The following is a 23,544-nucleotide window of genomic DNA, read 5'->3' as shown; positions in this document are numbered from 1 at the left end:
CATGAACGGGAAAATATACTAACCCGTTTCAATCGTACATTTCTCAACTTAAACGCGCAGTTCGGTGAATGGGTACCTAGCATATTGAACAAGCGATAATTTATCTTTCATCGTGCACCAGTCATATTGTCTCAATATTCCATATTGCTGAGATTATCGACATATTTTATGCTTTCGTCAACGTTACAGAATAAACTTGCTTGACCTTCCCCAATGAACATCCGGTCTAGAGGTCACGGCAGTGTACACATGTTTGGCGAAACGTAATCAAACAAAAACAGAATTTTAAAAAAAATCACAATTTTACACTAAAACTGGAAATGATGAATGAAATTCATCTTGTATATGATCTTTAATTTGAAATCGTACATTGGTCTGCATCTGTTCTGTTTATTTTATTCATTTTGCACATTAATGCTGCATTTTCACATTTTAGCGAACACGTGTAGTAAAATGACGATTGGCATACATTTTCACAACAGCCAATCAGAATGGTTTTGTAATCTAGAACGGAACTTCACCAGGGAAGTTCAAGCAAGTTTTTTGTGTAACGTTGAAATTACTATAAACTACGCGTTCTTTTTCTAAGATAAGATGTATTGAAAAATGTGACCGGTACACAATGGAAGATAAATTACCACTTGTTTGATATCCATAGTACACATATACCGCACTGCGTGTTTTAGGTATGAAATGTGCGATTGAAACGGGTTAGTATATTTTCCCGTTCATGACCATGGTTCTTATAGAATACCTAAGGGTAGGGTATAACACGTACGGAGGCATTTTCTTTCTGATCTGGGGCCAGTGTACTGGCCATGGTATTGTTATACAATATGATTATATCTCTTGTAAATTTCAAAATCACAATAAAATAAATAAGACAGTGTGTTAAGTTACATTTTATATATCACGCTACCGTTGTCACTCATTCTCTCTTCAAGTAGTGCATTGATAACATATGTTTTTTACTTGCAATCGTTATTTCATTTTGATAGTCATACTTGAGATACGAGGACAATATCTGACGGGCAGTTCATGATAAACATGGGAAAAGTTAAGCAATAATTCAACTTCTATGTCAGAAAGTCAAATTTTGCTACAACTTTATTATCTGTTCCGTGTTCTTTAGCTTCAACCTCCAGCTCAATACCACCGAATGTCATTGTAACATCTATTTGTTGCCTCCCTGGATTTTGAGGTGTAAGGCTGAGCTCTCCAATTCTCTCGAATTCAGGTCCAAAAGTAAAACTTAGATCCGGCAATTCATCCGCAGGGGTCTGATATACTTTCGATTTTCGTTTTCCCTTTAACTACTGTTTGCCCCTTTTTGACAAACTGGTGAAAAACATCTTCACATCTTTCCTCATCAAAACCGTTTATACTTTTTCTGCCTGATAAATGTTTCTTCGGATCATATGGTACGGCTGTTGAAATACATAGAGAAAACAACCTGTCTTGACACTAGACATATGTAAAATGTGGTCGGCTATTTTATTATACATTTATATATTTTGAGTTAAATCTGAGTAGAAAATATATTTTCCCTAGAAGCTGACATTTTTGTACAATTTACAAAAAAAAAGTCGGATGAAATTGTTATTGTATCAGGTAAAAAGACAAGCTTCTTTGCATTCTGTCACTTTGCTTTATTTGTTAATGATTCGTGAATTAAGTTATTTAAATCAAATGAAGACAGTTTAAAACCGAATGTGTTTTAGTACTTTAAATTTTAGCGAAAGTGACGGTTCAACCGTTAGTCTGCTAGTAAACGCAGTAAAAGACTTTTATGGGGATATGTTTGCAGAGTGGATCTATTAAATGTTTGCTCATCGGGTCTACTTTAACGTTTGCAGTCATTAACTTGTGTATATTCACTAGCTAAGAAATTATTTAGTAAGTCAATATGACGGAGCGATGATCAGGAGGGGAAACTTCCTGTTCGGGAAATCATTTTATGGTTTCGCCTACTTCCCGAACGGGAAACTTGTTACTAAATACAGTAACTTGTTGTTTCCATCAAAAGATTCGGTGCATCAAAATCATTTTGGGCCAGAATGATTTTGAGCAACATTACGTTTAAAAACAAGAAGTACACGTATATGGGTTAAATTGTATATATTTAGAAATAATTTTTTGTTTCAGCAAGCATCAAGCAGTGAAGTGCTAAAACAGTGCTTTTCAAATATTATATGTGTATCTTAAATACTATATGAAAGATATAAACTACATATTTAGCATCCAAATCAGGAAGTCAAGTTTCCAATTCAGAAAATATTGAAATTGAGTAATTTCAAACTTAAATAAAGTTTTTATTATGATATTTAAAAAGAATTGGAATGGTTGAAATTTAGATATATTTGAAGTTTACAATGATGTATTTCGTTTCATGATACCATGCCTATTCTTATGCACCGGGCGAGTTAAAACAGGAGGATACTACTTCCAAAACGGGAAACAAGTTACTATATTTAATATCAGGTTTCCGTTCGTACACGCTTATTTCATACACACTTTAAAATTGTATGTTTAGAATTATGAAAAACGTTTAAGTCATACTTACCATAAGAAAATGGTAGTTTTCTTGAATGTATTACTTCTTTCTTGAAGCCGAACATAACAGCTCCTTCAATAATAGGTATAAAACAATATAAAAACAAGGCCAAAAATGTAAAATGTAGAAATCAGTATGTATGGATAGTTACATGACAGAAAGGAATACAAAATACATAGAAAAAATAAAAGATACTGGAAAAAGAATTCCGAAACACAACAGGGAATGCCCTGAATGGTCAGCAGAGAAAATAATGTGCAACATCTGCATTGGGTGCCATATTACCTTTTATAAGCCAGTTATGCACACGCTCAGTTATAAAAGACAACGACATGAAATTTGACTCTGATTTACTTAGTGTTTTGAGTATATAATAATTTCACAACGCTTAACAATTCATTCTCTGCTGGACTAAATGTTTATTTACCGTTTCGATAACTTTTTCTGATGAATAAAAATAACTATACAATTCTAAGTAGGTGAAATTAGTTTGACGATGTCTTAAATGTGAATTATATCTTTATATAACTCAATGTTTTCATTGAGTTTTAGCATGAACAAAATATGTGCACTTTATATAATGTTACTGTAAACAAAACATTGCATTAAAAACCGAGTTTGTTTGTTTTACATGCAAGATCAAACCATATATCTTCCGTGAACACTAGATTGTACATTTATCATGCCATTACTAAAACAACTGTCTGATAAAGCTTGTCTGAGAAAAGCAGGCATTCTCAGATCAGTGACTTGAGAACACTTTGCACTGTTTAAACCTACGATTAAATTCAAGGACATCAGATTGTATCCATTTTGCATTTAAAAATTATAAAGCCCTCATACGACCCTGAAGTAGGTCTTTAAAATCCCAAAATATAAAAAAGCGGAAAAAACAAATGCTAGGCTGAGTTAGCTGGACATGTCTGTATCTAAATGGATCTCTCTCTCTCTCCCCCTCCCCTCTCTCTCTCTCTCTCTCTCTCTCTCTCTCTCTCTCTCTGTCCTGGGGACTTTCTCTCGCTCTGACCCTCTGGTCAGACATTTCTGTACCTATGCTGCTAGAGGATGAATTAGCGTCCTGAGTCACTATCTTTGTAGCGCATTTGTTGAGTGAAAGCCCAAAGAGAACACCAGGTGCACCACTATACATGCTACATGCTATACAAACTTTTTTCTAAGGTTTCATGACTCAAGGTCAAATACATTTTGAGATGCATAAGACAAAAATTAATGCATACTTTTGACTACTAGTATATCAACGACCATAACTCTGGTCTTGCAGCAAGAAATCCGAAGAAAAGTAACTCTGGTGTTTATGCCCTTAATGCATACTTTGACTAAGTTAAGGGCAATAACTTCTGTCTTGCAGATTGAAATTCAAAAAAATTCTCAGTTGCACAAATTCACAAGCTGATAATATTCCTACATGCTTTCGTGACTCCAAGTGAAATACTTTATAAGATATTTGCAACATAAACTTTAACCATTTTATGTGTATTTTTCACTTAGTTAAGGGCCATAACTCTGGTCTGGTTAAGTGCAATACCAAACGGAACACCAAATGCATAACTTCACATGCTATATAACAATTACTGTTTGATGAATTCAAGTCATATTTTGGCATTATCAAGGGCCATAACTCTAATCTGACCGAAAGAATCGCCGAACATTCCCAAGGTGCACGACTTCACATGTTGAATAGTATTCTACTATGTTTCATGACTCTAAGTCAAACATTATACGTCTCAAGATACGTGCGACACAATTGTTATGCATATTTTTGACTAAGTAAATGGTCATAACTCTGGTCCGGTTGAATGAAATCTCTCACAATATCCCAGGTGCACAATTTCACATGTTGAAAAATATTCTTCTAATGTTTCATATTCCTAGGTCAAATACGTAAGCCTATGTTTATGTTTCTTTTTCACGAGGTCATTGTTCTTAACTATTGTCTGGTTATGTAAGATCCCAATTAAAACACCATGTGCACAAATTCACATGCTGAATAACAATCCCTTGAGGTTTGATACCTTTTGAGATATGTACGACTGAGTCTCGGACGGACCAAGAGGGACACTTCTAAGTATACCTACAGAACGTTTCGGGGTAGGGGGATTGGGGAGGGCACGAAAAGAAAATTAACTTACCTTTCATTACAACTGTTCCTGCATCTTGTGGTATTATGACATGTTTATTTGGAAATGCTTCCATAACTGCTCTCTGCATGATAGGCGACTCTGAAAACCCACCGACCATCATTAATGTTGACACTTTTTTCAGTTCAGGCTTATCCAACAGTTCATTTAGGTGTTCCAATAACAAATGTTTTGGATTTTCAAACATCTTTACAAACTCATTATTTTCAACACGAAGTTTATCTTTTGTCATTTTGACTGATTTTGCAGACCCACTCTTGCTTAATTCACTTTCTAGTTTCACACCTTTCATTTTCTTATACAAGGTGTATATTGAATTCGGTAGTGTTATTCGTACGTCAGTTGATGCCTTCTTTGTGTTACATTGTCGCTTCTTCGCTTCTAGTGTCACAGCCATTTCAAGGTAATCTAACTTCGTTTCTAATTTGAACCTTTTCAAAACATCGTTCCCGAAAATTTCTTCAAAGAAGCAGTACATTTCACGATCCACCAAAGTTCCACCCCAAGGTCCGCCACTCGGGTGATACAGTTCTTTTAATGCTCCATCTTGCTGAACTTCGCTCGCTGTTATATCAACAGTTCCTCCTGAAAATCAAATTGATTTGATTATTTCCGAATGCGCTATACAACAAGAGATCACAGAGTGATTTTGGCGCCCACCATTGAGTCATTTTCAAGACTAGCTCAAAATCCTAAAAGTAGGTAACTATGTCAGAATCCAAGTCATCACAGTCCTTGGATCCAGTGACCTCTAACACCAGTTGGTAATTTAGGCTCCATACAAGATACTTACATACTAGATATCAAAGAGACTGGACAAAACATGAATGCGCTATGAGGAAAGCACAAATATGTCACTAGGTCAAAATCAAGGTCAAAGTTAATATCGGTACACAAAACTGTGCATGTGGTCCATGCATGTGGTGCAAATTTGAAAGCTATAGCTTGAGAAATGTGAAAGTAGGTCACTAGATCAATTTGAAAGTCAAAGTTCATTTCGGTACACAAAACTATGCATGTGCTTCAAATTTGAAGGCTGTAGCTTGAGAAATGTGAAAGTAGGTACTAGGTAAAAATCAAGGTCGAATTTCAATTCAGAACACAAAACAATACACGTGGTTCAAATTTGAAGCCTGTAGCTTGAGAAATGTGAGAGTAGGTCACTAGGTCAATCTCAAGGTCAAAGTTCATTTTGGTACACAAAACTATACATGTGGTCCAAATTTGAAGGATGTAGCTTGAGAAATGTGAAAGCTAATCATTAGGTCAAAGTCAATGTCAAATTTTATTTCGGAAGACAAAACTATGCATGTGGTCCAAATTTGAAGCCTGTACCTTCAAAAATGTGAAAGTAGGTCACTAGGGCAATGTCAGTGTCAAAGTATATTTCGGTACACAAACCTATGCATGTGGTCCATAATTGAAGGCTGTAGTTACAGAAATGTGAAAGTATGTCACTAGGTCAAGATCAAGGTAAACTCATATCAAGGTTCATCTAGCCACTCAAAACTATACATGTGGTCCAAATTTGAATGCTGTAGGTTAAAAACCAAAAAGTAGGTCACTTGATCAAAATAAGTGATGTTGACCCTAAACAAGAGAGATGACACCATTAATGAGTTATATGCATTATTTTCTTTTTATTACGGAAACAGAGAATGCACATATAATTACTTATATTATAACTAATAATTAAACCCTGAAATATGAGTGCTAAACAAATTAATCATCAATCTACTAGGGTAGTCCATTCACTGCTGAGGTGTAATAGGAAAATAATGAACTACTATAATCATTATCTCATAGTGTCTGCAGACTTTATGGCCCTTCTACAGATAAGGCCATAAAAAACAAATTAACTACTTGGAGGGTCACTGGATATAAAATTATAAAACCAAAGGGCCATAACTCACTCAAAAATTGTTGAACCAGTCTGATTTTCAGAGTGACAAAACTAGGGTACCAATACATTATTCTGACAAGGTTTGTTCAAAATCCCCCAGTAGTTTCTGAGGAGATGCGATAACGAGAAATTGTTAACGGACGGAAGGACGACGGACCACGGGCGCAGAGTGATTGAACAGCCCACAATCTGATGATGGTGGGCTAAAAAGTGACTCGTCATTTCAGTTTTGTATTGTTTCTCTCAAAGTTTGTATTAGTTCTTAGTTTTACCTGTTGCACTCTGTGACGAACTGTTTCATGTGCAGGAGGCACACGCTTTATAGTTTCTAATTAGGTACTTTTTGTCCAGCGTTTTAATTAATCGCGGTCTCATGTACTGAACATCAAATGAAAACTTTGGTCTGTCATACCGTTTTTCTTTAATGATATTTCAGATAGTATAACAAACAAACTTTACACGTGATAAATTTATTTGAAACTTATATATGAATCATCTGTGTTTCACAAATATCATTCTTTATTATTAACACAAACTGAATTATTATTCACCTACAAGGTCAAGCACTAAGAATTGTGAGCCGGGAGCAAATGTTTTTATGGTTGCTGTACCATCCGTCTCCTCACATCTTGACGCTTCGTACTGCTTACAATAAATCGCCGCTTCTGGTTCTAGGGCAAAAGAAAACTGGTCAGATGGAATGCAAGCCTAGAAATATGTAAAAAGGTTTATAAACAGAGGATACAACTAGAAGATGTTTTTGTAGAAAAGCACAGTACCTCTCCCAAAGCATAGTAGTGATAAGCCAGAAGTCAAATGGGGACAGGAGCGAAAGTCAAAGAGACACTGATGGTTGACTTAGTGTCTGAAATGATTTAAGGATAATCTGTTCAGCATGACCATGAAGTTTCAACGTTCGAGTAACCCAAAAAACAATAGGGATCATTACTCTGTAAGTCCTATCACCCTATGAAGTTTAATGGTTCTGAGTCAAATGGTTCCCAACTTATTGATCGGAAACTGCTTGCCATGTTCTGGCCCCTGTGACTTGACCAATCATCCTATGAAGTTTCAACATTCTGGGTCAACGGTTTTCCATATTCCTGCGCCTGTGACATTGACCTGTGATCGAGTGATCCCCAGAACAATAGGGTTCATCTGTTGTGTAATCCCTATCACCCTATGAAGTTTAAATGGTTCTCCAGTTATTCATCGGAAATGAAGTGTGATGGATGGACGGATAGAGCAAATATTACGAAATGGTTAAGCACAGTGCAGGTTTAGCGATTCAGTTAGTCGCTACGCTTTCCTTTTTGATGGCGGGACGACTAACAAAGCGAAAGACTCTATGATGATTTTCTCCTAAATCCTACAAAAGCGGTCAGAGTGAGGTGAAATTTGTCTTGCAGCTTGCTTAGTCGTGCCCTTAAAAGTTATTATAATTATAGCAGATTATCATATCAGATTTATGTAGCGCCCTTTTGATGATAAACACTTTCAAAGGCGCTTTACATATAGTAAACGCAGTCACACAAGGCGCGAAATTCATCATCTGCTGGTACAGACACAGCGATCTCACCAGAGGTACAGAGTGAGATAAAGCCCCCAGGAGAGATTGGGAGAAATCCTTTTTAGATACAAGCCTGTCCGGCTAATTTAGCCTAGCCCTTTGCGAATAGACAGTCTGGTTCTTTAAGGTGCTCGGTGTATAGCACCAATACACGCGAAGCCGTCTTTCCTGGGAAGAACCGGTACAGGACTCTTAGTTCCAAGGCGGTGCCCCTATTTTCAACTTGTTTCTGTCTGTTCCGTAATTTTTGTTACATATATTGTCTTGTTTGTTGTTGGTGCTACTTTCTTCTCCCCCACACATCGCCCCCTTGCAACTTTTACTACAAGTGAGGTTAGATGTCCACAATATTTTTGCGTATTAGCTTTTCGTCACATCGTTATAGATAAAGTGATATAGAAACTTTCAAATTCAACCCTCCAAAACAAATTTAGCTAGATATAGAAACACTGCATGGGGTCTAAGCACTTGGAGTCTTCAGAAAATGTAAGAAAAGATATGTGTTAAACTGCATTATATTACACATTTAAACTCATGTTTATTTGAGTTGTGTGGGCTTTTGACCCGCCATTACAAATAAAATCATGTGCCGAGGACTTTCGAGCTTGAAAACTGTAGGAATAGGAATAAAGCTTTTGCCTTTCAGGAAATTATTGTAAGCAAAGATGAGTACCAGCATCCATTTTCTGCATTTGAAAGTTATCAATAAACAAAGCATTAATTCGGAAATAATTAAATGAAATTGCAAACGATCGTGGCGGAAACATGCTCAAGAAGGGGTAAATGCATAACGTAACAAGTTTATAAAGAATAAATACAATCTCCCTAGACGAAATGATAACAGAAAGCACATCAAAAAGTTTCCCATATGTGACCGTATACACGCAAAAATCATGCTTACCCTCAGAGAAGCCTCTTTCATGAATTGCTTTGCACTGTATTGCCAAATTGCTGGCACAGTTATAACCCAGTAAATGTCGTTTTTCCTTGTTTTTCCTTGTTTGGTACTTTTAATTTTGACTCTTCAAAGAGTTGATCATTTAGAAACTTGATAGCTGCCGCAAAAACGTCTATAGCCAACATTCTGTTCCCCTGGTCGTCTTTTTTTGCATTGTACATTTCAGCCGCTAGGACAGTTTTGACATACACGTTGAAATCATACATAATTACAAAACATTGTGCTATTTAAATGCGGTTTGATAAAACAGATAACTAGCAATAATGTCAAACGGAAAGGATATAGTAATTTCATATGAACTTGATAGAATTTTACTCCTGTCTATATTAGCTGAAAAATACAAAGTATAAAGTTTATAAACCTGCTGTACATTTGTGACATATTTTCTACATGTTTTAATAACGAGCTGAGAGAATGCTTGATCGATATATCTTTAACATAAATATTCTAAACAGTTGTTTTTTCTTACAGTGTTTCCATGCAGGTTCATTTTGAAATGTTTAAAGTACATCCAGCCGTGGTGTTCGTCGTCATCAGCTAAATCTGCGTATGTCTTTTCAGCCTAATAATCACATAACAGCAAGCAATATGAATGTATTAATGAGTGTATTTGTCTCATGTTCTTAAATCCAGAAGCATTTTACTTAAAAGTTCATTTCATCAGACAGAATTGCTTCGCAAACTGATATAATTTAATTTTGATTTTCACCGAAACTACCAAAGATCGAGGTAAGGCCTTTGGTCCAAACATAATATTATGTATGAAAATCTGCTATGCATGAATTTATCAACTATTTCGTGAGAAGATATTAAAACAACGTTAATTTTCAACTAAAAAGTTACCTCATATCCGAACGAATAGAAATTTCCGTCTCTATCAAAGAGGACAGTCGTAGGCGCTTTTGTAGTTTGCAATTTGCCATTTTCGTCTGTCCAGATGTTTGCGTATACCTGAAACGAAGAATACAATAACTAAGAGCATGTGTCCTCGTTTGAAATATATTAGAAATACAACACGGCTGTCAAATAATCTATACTTAGCTAAGTTTCTAACAGGGCCCCTGAATTTGTAGAGTGAACATATACCCACTAACGTTCATCATTAAGATAACAATCAAACAATAGGAGGAAAAACGTAATCCTACTGATAGGTCTCATAATAGACATGGTCGGCTAAAGCTGATGTGGACAATGAACTGTGAATGAATTTGCTGTAAATCCAGGGGGTCTTCTCAAGACATACTTGTATTTCATCCACTGTTACAGTAGCTGACTTTTTTCATGACAGAACGTCATTCAAGAATTATAAAACAGACTGAATGAAACTGAGTCTTGGTTATGCTCTATGCTTGTATAGGAAGTAATTAAATTTGGGACAATTTAATTAAATGTTAGTATTTAATTAAATGTTAGTATAGGAATGTTCGCATAAGACATTAGAAGAGCTACTTTAACAAAGCATGAGTAAAGTGTTTTATCAAGAGCTCCAAAATATACATGTACTAATAATAAGATTTCTTTAAAAAAAATTTAATTAAGTAATTCTACAAAAGTTCCATAAACTATTTTTCCCATTTCATTCGATACATTTTGTTTCTGCCTTCGTCATATGTACGTCCGTCTGTCCGTCTTCATATGGCCTGATCTAGCTTCTCAAAATGCTCTGCTGGGATTTAAACGGAACTTCACAGAAATGATATTATGAAGCCTTGTTGTGCGTATCCTCGTTTGTTTTTTTGTTTTTTTTTTTTTTTTTTTTTGTGGAGTTTGGTTCCCTTACAATTAGTTTTTGAATGAAATTTGTCCGAACTGCTTTATAATTAGCAGGATTTGAAAACAATTTCATAGGAATGATCCGTACAATTTTTAGCTGAGCATGTGTTACGAGGTTCTTATTTAAATGATCTTGTACTGAGTAACGGCCCTTTGATTATCATACATGAAGAGTTTTTTTTCTGTAATTCATCCCCAGATTTCATTGAAGCCTAAGGGATTTATTGAAATAAGTTGTGCATATCGTTGGTACATACTGCTCGAAATATTTTTCCGGAGTTCATAATGTCCATTATTCCTTTTACTGAAAAAAAAATGTTCGGACTACTACTCCTAGTATACTGTTTGTGTGATTTGACTGAAACGTCTTAGGAATGATAGTTGCAGGTCTATATTATTCATAAGTTATGGATTGTACGTTGAATGATTTGACGAATTAATTGTATCTCATTATTAGAGATAGAAATTATATAGACATGTCCTTTTTCATCATTTTGGGAACGCCATCAACACAAGTGAAATTAGGAAATTGCTCTTGAAAATTGTTTTATTTGAGAAAATTTGCAAATAAACAGAATCTATATTAAGATATATTTGTGTAAAATATCAATGGACTGCATTTCAGAAATTGTTTAACAGTATAACTGTTGTTTTAATGACCAAAATATACATACAAATTAGCAAAACTATTTTAAACCGGCAAAATTCATAAAAGGTAACACTAATTTGGGAATATTAAATTCAGAATTGGGGAAAAATACTTTCTTTGCTTAGGGATTACCTCCTTTTACTGGAGGTAGATTTATAGGGCAAAAAGGCCCTGCTAGAAATTTTTGTCAAGGCTTTATTTCAAAATTCTAGTCCAGATTTCAATGATAGTAGGAAGTGCTTGGTATAAAGCCTTGTTGTGCATATCATTGGCACGTCCGCTCGAAATATTGTTTGCGGAGTTATTACTCTTAAAATCATTTTTGAATAAAATAAGTAGCAACCTAGGTACGGGTCCTGCCGCTAAACAATTTTTCACTGATATATGATCCTTGATTTTTTACACTAAAGTTCACATAACACCGTTAAAAAATTTCACATAACACCGTATTCAGTTACAAAAAAAACAAAGAAAAATATCAAACAGGGAATGCCACGCACCAAAAGCGCAGCCTCCTCAAAACGAACCCCCAGCACGCAAACGCGTGCACCACACACGCACACGCACACACAAAGCCAACACATAAGGACAAGACGAACAATAAGCATACACACACGCACGCACACAAAGTCAACACACAAGGACAAAACGAACAAACAAAGGAACACAGTGGGGCACCGCCTTGGAACGGTCAGTGGCAAAAACACCACTGGGGAGCTTAAACCGGTTTATGGTGCGCACCTAACCTCACTCTTACCCCCACCATGTTCCAAAGACATGGGACAGTGTAAATAAAAGTAATCCCCTCCAGGTGAATCTCTAACACACGTAATGGAAATAAAAAGGCATGGCATGTAAAACACAAAGTTACAAAGTTACAAAGTTTACATTATTTATTTTACATCATTTTTTAGAAACGTAATGTAAATGTAAACTGTCATTTTTATACATTTCATTCCGCTATAATTGTGAAAAGGTAAATAGTTATACATAATCAGTTTCGCATAAAATTAATGTTTTGACTTTTCTAAAAATCATATTCTGTAATACAAAGCATCATCATCAGACTATATATAAAGGTTACAGCGTCAATAATAGTAAATAAAGGCAAGTTGGCGAGCATGGACATTCAAGGATATTAATGCACCCGTCGCACTCCTTCCTTCCCCCCTCTGGCTACGCCCTTGCAGTATATGTTTCTTTGTTGTAAGTTAACATTAACTTCCCCGTTTTATTTTCTCAGCAAGGGAGAAAAATCATTTTTAAAATATCTCTCAAGCATGATTATAGATTGATGAGCACTTTAATGTATAAGAGACTGTCGAGAAAATAATGTAAAAAAGAGGACAATTTGTTTAGGATTGCGCACTTTAAGCACATAACTGTAGTCACTGAAAATAAAATGCACGGCTTTTACCAGTTTCATTCACTAGGGATACACATTTTGATAGTTTAAAAACCTCTACACTAGCTTAAAGTGAACTTCAGATGATCAGTATGCACAGTTATGCATAAAAAGGGGCGAATTGTGCACCTTCTGTGAAAAGCATGAAACTTGGCACGGTAGTACATCAATATTATGCGCTTCATTTAAGACTGGGAAACGGTTTGTGGATATCCAAGATGGCCACCAAAATCTAAGATGGCCGCCATAATTCAGTTTACTAAAAAAATTGCAAAACAAGAGTGTGTGTTCTGTAAAAAAGCTTTGGAATAATAGTAGAATATTTCTTACGCTTCGAATATGTTTGCGCCAAAATCCAAGATGGCTGCCAAACATAATCTTTATTTTGAAATTGGCGAAATAATTGATTACATCACGCTAAAGGATGTTACTTCGAACAGACATATATAAAACATATACCCTTATGTAATCAATACCATCATATTGAAACAAAAACCATAATAGTCATTATATTCCAAAATGGCCAGCACGATGAATCTATTATATTGTGCAGACTGAAAATACACATTTTCTTATCCCATGTTACTTGTATTCCTTGAGACTAAACATGTTATGTATAAAAGCTGGTTTCTTTGTTTACGTGCAAAAATTATGAATGAATGTTGCCACCCCCCTCCCCCGTTTAAATGAGGCATAAGTTTAAACAGTAACTAAAATTCAAAAGGACAAAGCTCAGAAATTGATTTCAAACTAATTCAAATTAACAAAATAGCAAAATATTATTTTTCCAACTTATTTTATGTGAATGTTTTGTTCGTATTAATAAATGTTTTGTCAATATGAGTAAATGCTTGTGATTACAAAAAATGTGCAACGTTGAATTGGTTAGATAGGTATATAACAGGTACTTATAAGGTCAATAATGCATATGTTAGTGTACAGTGCATAAAGTAAAAGGGAAAAGTGTTGTTGTATTGATAGTTTCTTTTCAAAGTAGAGACGAAAAGTGGTCGAGAATTCTGTGTTGTTATATTTAATGGTTCTTTAGGATCGTGGAATCCATTCAATATCCGCTATATAGAGAATAACAGGTTACTGTCTTTTGAGAAAGGGTTTCTCAGACGGGGCTAGATATGGCTGAGTCTGAGAAATCCCTTTCTCAAAAGACAGTAACCCGTAATTATATTTATCATGCTACAATTCATTAACAACTCTATCCTACCATTATGAGAAATGAAGTGCATAAAGTAGGGGTGGGCTAAATTTTGCTGTTTTGCCGGACTTCTTTTTTTATTTTTTTTCTTCAAAATGACGCAATCTTGTTTTTAGAATAACTTCTAAAAGACATATTTACGCGATTATTTTTATAAACGCGCTCTTAATAGGTTCGTGAGACCATGTCACTATTTTTAATGTATAGTGTATGCCTACCATATTTGCAATTACCACAAAAAGTTTTTATAACGGAAACGCTCATAGAAAACGGAAAAATAACTCATGCAAAGTGTTTGTTCAGGATTTTAGCTCTCTGCACTTACATCATGGAATATTGGATCTGGAATGGACTGTTATGGAATAAAATCAACGGTAGATGAAATGGTACTGCCTATTTGTTCTGCCAAGCGGCGTTATGGCGTGTGTATTTAATTCACTTCAAACGTTTGCTTGGTGAGAATGGGTATCCGTCTAGCAACTGAACTTCGGATAAAATTTCACTTGGCAACAAATTGAAATTATTCTTTCGTGTTCAGCAGAACATAGATGTCGGTTACAAAACACAAGGTTAGCATTTGTTTTTGTTCGCTTTTTTATATTTTGGGATTTTAAAGACCTACTTCAGTGTCGTATGAGGGCGTAATAATTTTTAAATGCAAAATGGACACAATTTGATGTCCTTGGATTTAATCATAGGTTTAAACAGTGCAAAGTGTTCTCAAGTCACTGACCTGAGAAAGCCTGCTTTTCTCAGACAGGCTTTATCAGGCAGTTGTTATAGTAATGGCATGATAAAACTGAATTCCGCTAAAGTCCGTACTATGAGGCGTGAGGGGAAATGCACTACCCATTGCCTTTCAGGAACAGACTCAGTCAAACCGAGTCTGCTGTTATTTTGCATGGTTATATTCTATGTGTCCAAAAGATCTTATAGATTTTATTACTACGGCATATAGTCTTGCAATGGACTGCACACAATACGTTCAGACTATGAATCGGTAGATATCATGTTGTTTTTTACATTTGTTCTCACCTAACTGTTCAAGAAGGCTACCTTTGACATCTGAGACATTGTCATCCTTTCAGAAAAGAATCCAAACATGTTTCGTAAATTTTCTATTGGCAGCCTTACTGCGATATACCAAGAAAGGGGTACTAAACATTGTTATTTGTCCGTCTCCTCAATTATTATTTTGTAATTGTTTCATTAATTGCTGCAATGAAATATGTTAAAACTAAAAGGGCATGTTAAATCTAGGGTCAGTCAATGACAGAAGAACAACATATACCAACATAAGCAATCAGGGCTGTTTATGGATAATTAATCAAATGGCGACTACTATGACCTGTAATAGATATACGAGGTCAGGTGTGCATTTCCGAGGTAAATCCATTTCTTCTGATTTTTGCGGCCATCTTGGATTTCATCAGTCATATTCATTGACTTGTTTTTCCCAATGGTAAGTATTAGATTTTCATGAGCATATTTTACCAATCTTTACACCATCATGCAACGTCTCACAATATTCACACAATATGTTCAACTGACGCAAGATTTTCATAGAACAAATATTTAATGGCGGCCATTTGAATTTTATTGGCCATATTAAATTTGTTTATTCAATGTCAGTTTAACAATTGTTTGAGGAGCGTATTTGTATATTACAAATATATAAACTATCATGCAATGTTTCAAAATTTTCACAAAGTATGACCAAGTCACGCGCACAATTTTCATGGAAAAATACTTTGTGGCAGCCATCTTGAAACTTGTTGGCCATATTGAATTTGTTTATCCACTGTTAATGTAAAATTGTTTGAGGAATATACTTCACAAATATATGTTCTACATGTACCATGCAACGTTTCATATTTTTCGCACAATTCGTCCATATAGAGCTTATCTGTAGCTAAATATTACTTTCTGTTACATTTTAAAAAGTGTTCGCCTTGTATACAATGCTAGAGCATTTTTTACAAAAAATTTAACTATGGCGGCCTTCTTGAATTTTGGCGGCCATTTTGAATATCTTAAACCTGCTTCCCAGTCGAAAATGAAAAACTATGTAACGTCGACCCAGGCAGTCGACAAACAACACGACGCACGAAAATACGACACAATATGAATCACGACAATGTGTGTCGACCACTCACTCTTCAATGTACTACATGCGATACGACGCGCGACAATATATAATATTTACATTCGTTCTATTCTTTTCCTTTGCAAATTATCACGTTCAATTATATGAACAGCAAAAGTTATGACAACGCTGCTTAGCAATAAAAAAAACGGGCTGCTGTTTTGACGACATCCGCGTAAAGTCGGAGAGAAGTTCCTTATATGACGTCGCAGGAGTTCCGTCTTTACAACAGAATGACAGGGAAACTGATATTAATATTAAATATAATAAAATATGTTTGATTTATAATTTAACCTTGTTTACAAATGGAAAGAAAATGTTATGTAAATATAAAAAATGAAATGTATTTTTTCGGTGTTCATGCGAAAGGAACAGCAAATGAAACATGAATCACTGACACGATTCATGGATTTGCCTATCCTACTCTTCGCTTTTGGTTTGTACGATGCTTTCTTTTCTTAACGTGCAAAAGACATATGTGTATGTCTTTGAAATTTTTATACATGTATATGTTTTCACTTGCAACATTTTCATTTTTGTCGTGTTGGGCGACCTGTGAAGTTTCCACTTTTCTCATAAAAGGACGTTCTTGAAGTGTAATGCATTTGGCTTACTACAACGTCTTCGATACGTGTAAATTGGTCATGTCTACGTCGTTTTAGATTTCTTATGATACTATATTGAAACTTCACTTTAATACGTTTAAAACACATATTCCTGTTTCAAAATGTTCAGTGTAAACATGATCATCATGGTCTGATTACATAAAATATTTCTCTAAGTAATAACGTTTGCTACTTAACTCTTAACTGATATTATCACATACTTGACTCCTTTGTGTGAAATAAAGCGATGTATTAAGTAAAGCATTACTATGGCACGCGAGTAGGGACATGCCAGTTGCTAGTTGCTAATTGCTCGTTGCCACTTGCTACATGCCAGTTAACTGGACCTTTATATTGCGAGGACGCAATAAGAGTCCCCCATTTTTTACAAGGGCGCCTCATCCTGTCAGTGATTTAAAGTAACAACACGTCGTGACAAATGCAAAAGAGGCGGTGTACATATAATGTTTCCCTATTCGCAATTAGCAACTAGCAAGTTGCTAATTGCTATTTGCCAGTTGCTAGTTGCCACATGCCAGTTGTCACTTGCCAGCTGCTAGTTGACACTTGCCAGTTGTCACTTGTTAGTTGCTTTTTACAAAGTAGGCCCGCGACAAAAGGAAGCTGTAACGGAAAAATATTATAGACTGGTTGCTTCAAAAATCCAACAAGAACATTTTAATTCTATAAGGGGTAGGGATTAGACAGGAGGGAGAAGGTGGGGGGGGGGGTGGGGGGGGGGGGGGGGGGGGGTTGAAGAGGAAAGTATAACAAGGATATATGTTCAAAAGGGAATAGTACGTTCCTTAATCACAGTTGCAACGAAGACCATACCAGCGCAGATACTCGTGTACAAATAACAAACACATACACACACATAACTAACTTTAAGTTACATAAATAAACAGACAAGTAAGATATAACAACCCAAGACACACAAACGCACAGGCACACAAAAGCACACACATAAGCAGGAAAAAATCAACAGTCGGACATTGCCTTAAGATTCCGGAAGCCAGCAATAACTTACTCATAGTAAAAGGGGAGTGGATGTCAAAGTAAGGGAGCGCAAATGCAAGGGAAAAGGATGGGGGCGATAGGAAGAGTGAGGAGAAAGAGGAAAGAAACGCTAACAACAAATAAGACAACATACGCAATACAAAATACAAGACAGACAGAAAACAAGTTGAAAATAGGGACACCGCCTTGGAACGGTCATTAACCTATATAAAGGAAACTGGGAGTTTAAACGCGTTTGAGGCATACCAACCTCGCAGTTACCCTTTTTTCAACAAAAAAATCAACAAAGAAATTTAGTGAATAGCAATTAAAAACAACTATGTTTAACATCTGTTAAGTGTTTATTCAAAACCGTTTAATACATGTAGAAATAAAACAAAATATATCTATGTACATGGTAGTATACACTGGTCATCAGTTAAGTCTTCAGTAAAGATCAAAATAACAGCTGAAAAGTTGACGACACAAAGTCTAGTTTTGCTGGTCTCATTATATCGACAATAAACGGAAGATTGTTTCTCATCATCTTTGTTTTGCTGTCAATTATTATGGTTATAAGCTGTATCTAAATATGAATTATAATTTTTCAAAACTTCTTTTGTAACGCAACACTTAAAGTACTCATTACACAAAGGTGATTGTTCTTAGAAAAAAAATGTTCACAATGATTTATTCATGGTGTATTCATATTCTAACCTTTTATTATATATAAGTTAAAATAATATAACATCAAATGAAACATTTCTTATAAACATGTGATATAAATTTGATGGCATATATATTATGTATATGTAACTGAAAATGAAGATATTACATTTGCATATATTCTATGAATAGACCCGCCCACTTAGCTCAGTAGGTAGAGCGTTGGTCTACGGATCGCGGGGTCGCGAGTTCGATCCTCGGGCGGGGCATATGTTCTCCGTGACTATTTGATAAACGACATTGTGTCTGAACTCATTAGTCCTCCACCTATGATACATGTGGGGAAGTTGGCAGTTACTTGCGGAGAACAGGTTTGTACTGGTACAGAATCCAGGAACACTGGTTAGGTTAACTGCCCGCCGTTATATGACTGAAATACTGTTGAAAGACGGCATTAAACCCAAATCAAACAAACAAACAAACAAACAAAGTTTGAATAGAGATATCATTTTGACAGCAATCAAAATCTTACTAAGTGATATATTTACATGTGTATATGTAAACTGTATAAAATCTTTGTATTTCAAACAGCAGTTTTAAAAAGTTACAATTAGTATATCTTAGATATATTCAAAATGACAGTAAAAGCATTGCTAAACAAAACGATTGTGTGCAAAACACCAAATATTCTTGGAATAATATAAATTTTATCATTTGAATAAGAAATCAGACGAAAGACAATGATCAGATCAAGAAAAACCTTGTATTCCAAAAAAAAAAAAAAAAAAAAAATCATTATGTAAACTACATTTTCTAAAAGAGTAATTTTTCCCCCTAAATATTAATTAAGCAAAACATTCTAATACTGTTCGGAAATGTAGCTTTTGATATGATAAAATTAACTCAAAAGTATAATGAAAAGAACATAACTCACGGGGATTGACTTTGAAATATTTGAATCTCTATATTATTATATGTCAAAAAATTACTTGCCTTGGTCAGGAAAATCGTGTTTATATGTTAGGATATACAATCTTACATCAAACTATCATCTATTGCCAGATGGCCAGATACGCGAGGCTTCAAATTAAAAATGAGGATTTATACATATTTTGTATTTGTCCTAAACATCATACACATTATCAGCATACTTAAGTATCACATCACATTCGAAACTACACTAAAACTTCGAGAAAGAGTTTCTAAAAAAACTTATTAGTTTACTACTCGATCCCTTGCTTTTGTAATATATATTGTAATTACATACCATTTGTTCAATAAAGTATTGTTAAAACTACATCCAGTTCTCCTTATAAAAAATGTCTAAGGCACCGAATTTACAGTTTTCATAACATATATTAAGAATGTATTAGATTATGCATGGATAACAAATGACATTTTGATGAAATTTCCATATATTGAAAAAAGTTATACAATAAAGATTTTAATAAACCTCAATATTTACGAAATCATTTTTTATCATATGGCCAAATAAAATGGAATACCTTACCACATAATATATATTTTTACATATCAAAATATTCATCTTTTTATTCAATCTTTACAAAGATATTAACGTACCCGATTTTATCAATTAACATAGGGTTAGGATATATGTTCGTATGCAAGATCCAGATATTATTCTCTGTTACCCCATTCTCATTAATCAGGCGTTTTTCAACCTCTGATTTATTTCTTCCGTTTGTTTGATGTGCACCCGAACTCATTATAACTTACGGGTTTCGTACAGCCAATGTTTGGTCCGCAGAATAAAAACTTCAAACAGCGTGTAAGCAAGGTCCTTGCTGAATAAAGGTAATAGTCCATGACTGCGATTTATTCCAACCGGATGTTAAGAAATTCATCTCAAGAGATAATAATATTCATCGTAAGTCGGCGTCGATATTGAAAGGGACGCGGTCACGTGTTTCACGGACGATTTTGATTTGTTCGTGACGATTTGACGCGAAGCGTCGCTGATTGGTTGAATCTTTTTACCTGTAATGTAACCAAACCACAAATATCGGCGAAATGTGCCAGAGGTTCAACAAGGGAACCATGGTAGACTTCTGGTATGCGAAAATGTGTTATTTGGACGTTGGTAAAAGACGTTACAAAATGACTTCCGATATCTGAAACATGCTGAATTACCACAAATTGAACTTTTATTGACGCAAGTGGTTTACAACAGAGCATAAAGAAAGGTTGCGATTTAATACAGATATGCGTACGCATGAGATTTCATTATTTTTCAAAAAGCGTTTGATGTTTGAAGTATCAGAAAATTTAGCTATATAAGTGCAAACTGTGAAAAACTTTAGTTTGAAGGTTTAGATGTAGCTGATGGATTTAATGTATTGGGTAGCTTTTATCAGATGTATCATATTAGTACAAGTGACTAACTAAACTCGCAAAATCTATGTTATTTCCTCTTGAAGTTTAACAAAAATATTTACAAATATTACATAAATATATAAACATAAATATTACAGAGCAAGTATCATTACTGTTTTTGTTTAGATGAACATGCATTCCCTACAAGTAAAACAAAATAAGATAAATATTGAAACATTTTCTATATCATTTTATGTATTTTGTGCAGAAAGAAGATATGAAAAGATTGTCTTAATCTACTAAATTAATGAAACATAATACGAGGATCGTTCAGTAACTGATGATAACCGGTAATTTTTTAATGCGATTTTCATCACATTATAGAGCAATTTACTGGGAACAAAATGATAAAAATCGGTAGATTCAAAGTGAAAATATAAGAATTTGAATGAGGTGTACTCAGGTATACTGGACCATAGAAAAAAATAATTATAACTTAGGATTTTCCTAGGTATCCAGGGTCTCAGAATAATAGAATCATTTTTTTTTCTACGACGTACAAAAGCAATTTGTGATGAGTTTGAGTTTGCTTTGAACTACTAATTGCGTTTTTCATTTTACAACACAACTAAGACATCTAGAGATTGATTCCATCTGGAATGAGTCTAGAGAGCGATTAATCTATGTTTTAAGAACTTGTTTCGCAATCGAGAATTATGAAATTAGTATAAACTTAAAATACAAGATTTTATGAACGATGAACATCACACCTGACAAAATTGCAAAGGCTTACTGTACTCAAGTTATAATTTTTTGAGTAAATATATAAACACTCTATTTAATACTGTTATTATTTTTTTATTTTAGTTTTCAAATGTTTATGTTAATGATTTGTTTTAACTGTTTAAACTCAAACTTGAACTACAGGTCTAGTAGTTGAATAATAGAATTGAGGAATTGCATATTACAATCTCAATATTTTGGACATAAAGTGGTCCAGTATACCCGAGTACACCTCACTCAAATGATTATAGTTTTACTCTGAATCTACTGATTTTATCATTCTTATGGCATTTTGTTTCCATTAAATTGCTCTATAATATGCCGAAAATCACATTCAAAAATAATCACCGGTTACGGAACTACAAACGGAGTATCATTACTTATTAATTAAACGCCCCTCGTAGTAAAATACATTTGGTTATTTTAAGTATGGTAAATATTATATAATGTTTGGCATTTATTGAGGTCGCGAATGGAAGGAAGTTGGTTTAAATCATTGAAAAGACTCGAACTAAAATGAAAATGTGTTTCGCAAGCAGTATTAAAATATATGAACCGTTTCATTACAAAACCCATTTAAATGACTATTCTAGCATAAAACTATCACTTTTGTCGTTTTCTTGGGGGTTCTTTCAAATTGGGAGTAAATGTGTGTGAACAGAGATGTTCTTGCGCTCACACGCTGTTAACACAACTTGATACATTTTCGCGTTCCGATGCAAAGCTTAAACCTAATAAAACCCATAGCCAATAATTCAAAAAGAAATGACGTCAACATGATAAAATTTTTTTAAAAAATCGCTTACATTTTATGGAAATTTATTGATATTGATGGACAATATTTTCATCGATCATTTTTCAGCTTTTCTGCATGTTTATGCTAGAATACCAAGCTCGAGATTCTGCACAAAAACATGCGTCATGCCCTACAAAAATACATTATTAAGATATAAAGTATTCACAAAGCGATTTCTTCTGTCTTCTGTAAGTTTGAAGAAGTTATCTTAATAAAATCTGTAAAAAGATCCTTTGGAAGCAAAGAATGCAACCAAGAAGAATAATAGCAGACTCGGTTTGATTTGTTTAACCATTCCAAGAAATGTTTTTAATGAGTAAGTCACTAAAACAGTGTAGAAACATGACATAAAAGCATTTTGACGTTGTCACGCTTGTTATGTATATTGTATTATGTCATTTATATATAAAACGAAGGTAAAATCACTTATTTGACAATGTATGTTTCGATATTTAGGACTGTTTGAAAACATTATTTGAAAAAATCTATTTATTTTTTGTTTCGTCAAGAAATATTCACTTTATACTAATGTCTTCTTATGGCGCATGGGCGTTCTTAATGTTTGTTGCAATGACAAAACAATTAACATTTTCTAAGACTTTTAGACTTTATTTTGTCTATCATTACTGAATTAAAATGTAAAAATTTGTAGTTTCTGCACAAACAATAAAAACACAAATATTTTTAAAACATTTATATTATTTTGTTTAGATTAATTATATAATGTCACTTACACAAGTTTCCTCATAATTATTAAATTTTACTCTTGAACACCTCATTTTACATTTTCACTTGAAGCTATGCCACCCTAGAAAATAGTGTATCTTATTTTCGCTCAGTGAAAATATAGTTTGAGCAATACAAATCACCAGCATTGGCCTAACAAAGCTAAACATACTACGTACTTTATTTAGAGACTGCGCATTTAACATTCTTGATAATTTAATGCACACAGAAATATCGTACTGTCTTAAATATTTTCTTGCAAGGAAGGGATAAGTGATTTATGCTAGTTTACTTATTTACTTAAG

General features: G+C 34.3%; 1 protein-coding gene across 1 annotated transcript; it reads right to left on the bottom strand.

The window, feature by feature from the left end:
* Nucleotides 1-2,478: 2,478 nt before the first annotated feature.
* Nucleotides 2,479-11,210, bottom strand: LOC123559226 (heat shock 70 kDa protein 12A-like). Its single transcript, XM_053544766.1, has 6 exons — nt 11,175-11,210; nt 9,988-10,095; nt 9,614-9,706; nt 7,168-7,324; nt 4,705-5,298; nt 2,479-2,626 (listed from the first exon to the last, which is right to left on the bottom strand). The coding sequence occupies exons 1-6, from the start codon at nt 11,208-11,210 to the stop codon at nt 2,505-2,507; spliced, it is 1,110 nt and encodes a 369-aa protein (XP_053400741.1). The 3' UTR covers nt 2,479-2,504.
* Nucleotides 11,211-23,544: the final 12,334 nt, after the last annotated feature.

Source organism: Mercenaria mercenaria, chromosome 5, assembly GCF_021730395.1.
Source record: "Mercenaria mercenaria strain notata chromosome 5, MADL_Memer_1, whole genome shotgun sequence".
Lineage (NCBI taxonomy): Eukaryota > Metazoa > Mollusca > Bivalvia > Venerida > Veneridae > Mercenaria > Mercenaria mercenaria.
Note: the sequence above shows the minus strand (reverse complement) of the source record. Positions and strands in the feature narration are given on the sequence as shown.

Bases quoted from the DNA above. Each gene is read 5' to 3' on its own strand.
- LOC123559226 (XM_053544766.1), bottom strand. From the start codon at position 11,210: ATGGACATTATGAACTCCGGAAAAATATTTCGAGCA. The intron at 9,707-9,987 runs GTAACTTTTTAG...TGTGATTATTAG, and splicing joins TCTATTCGTTCGGATATGAG to GCTGAAAAGACATACGCAGA. The intron at 5,299-7,167 runs GTGAATAATAAT...TTTGATTTTCAG, and splicing joins CTTAGTGCTTGACCTTGTAG to GAGGAACTGTTGATATAACA.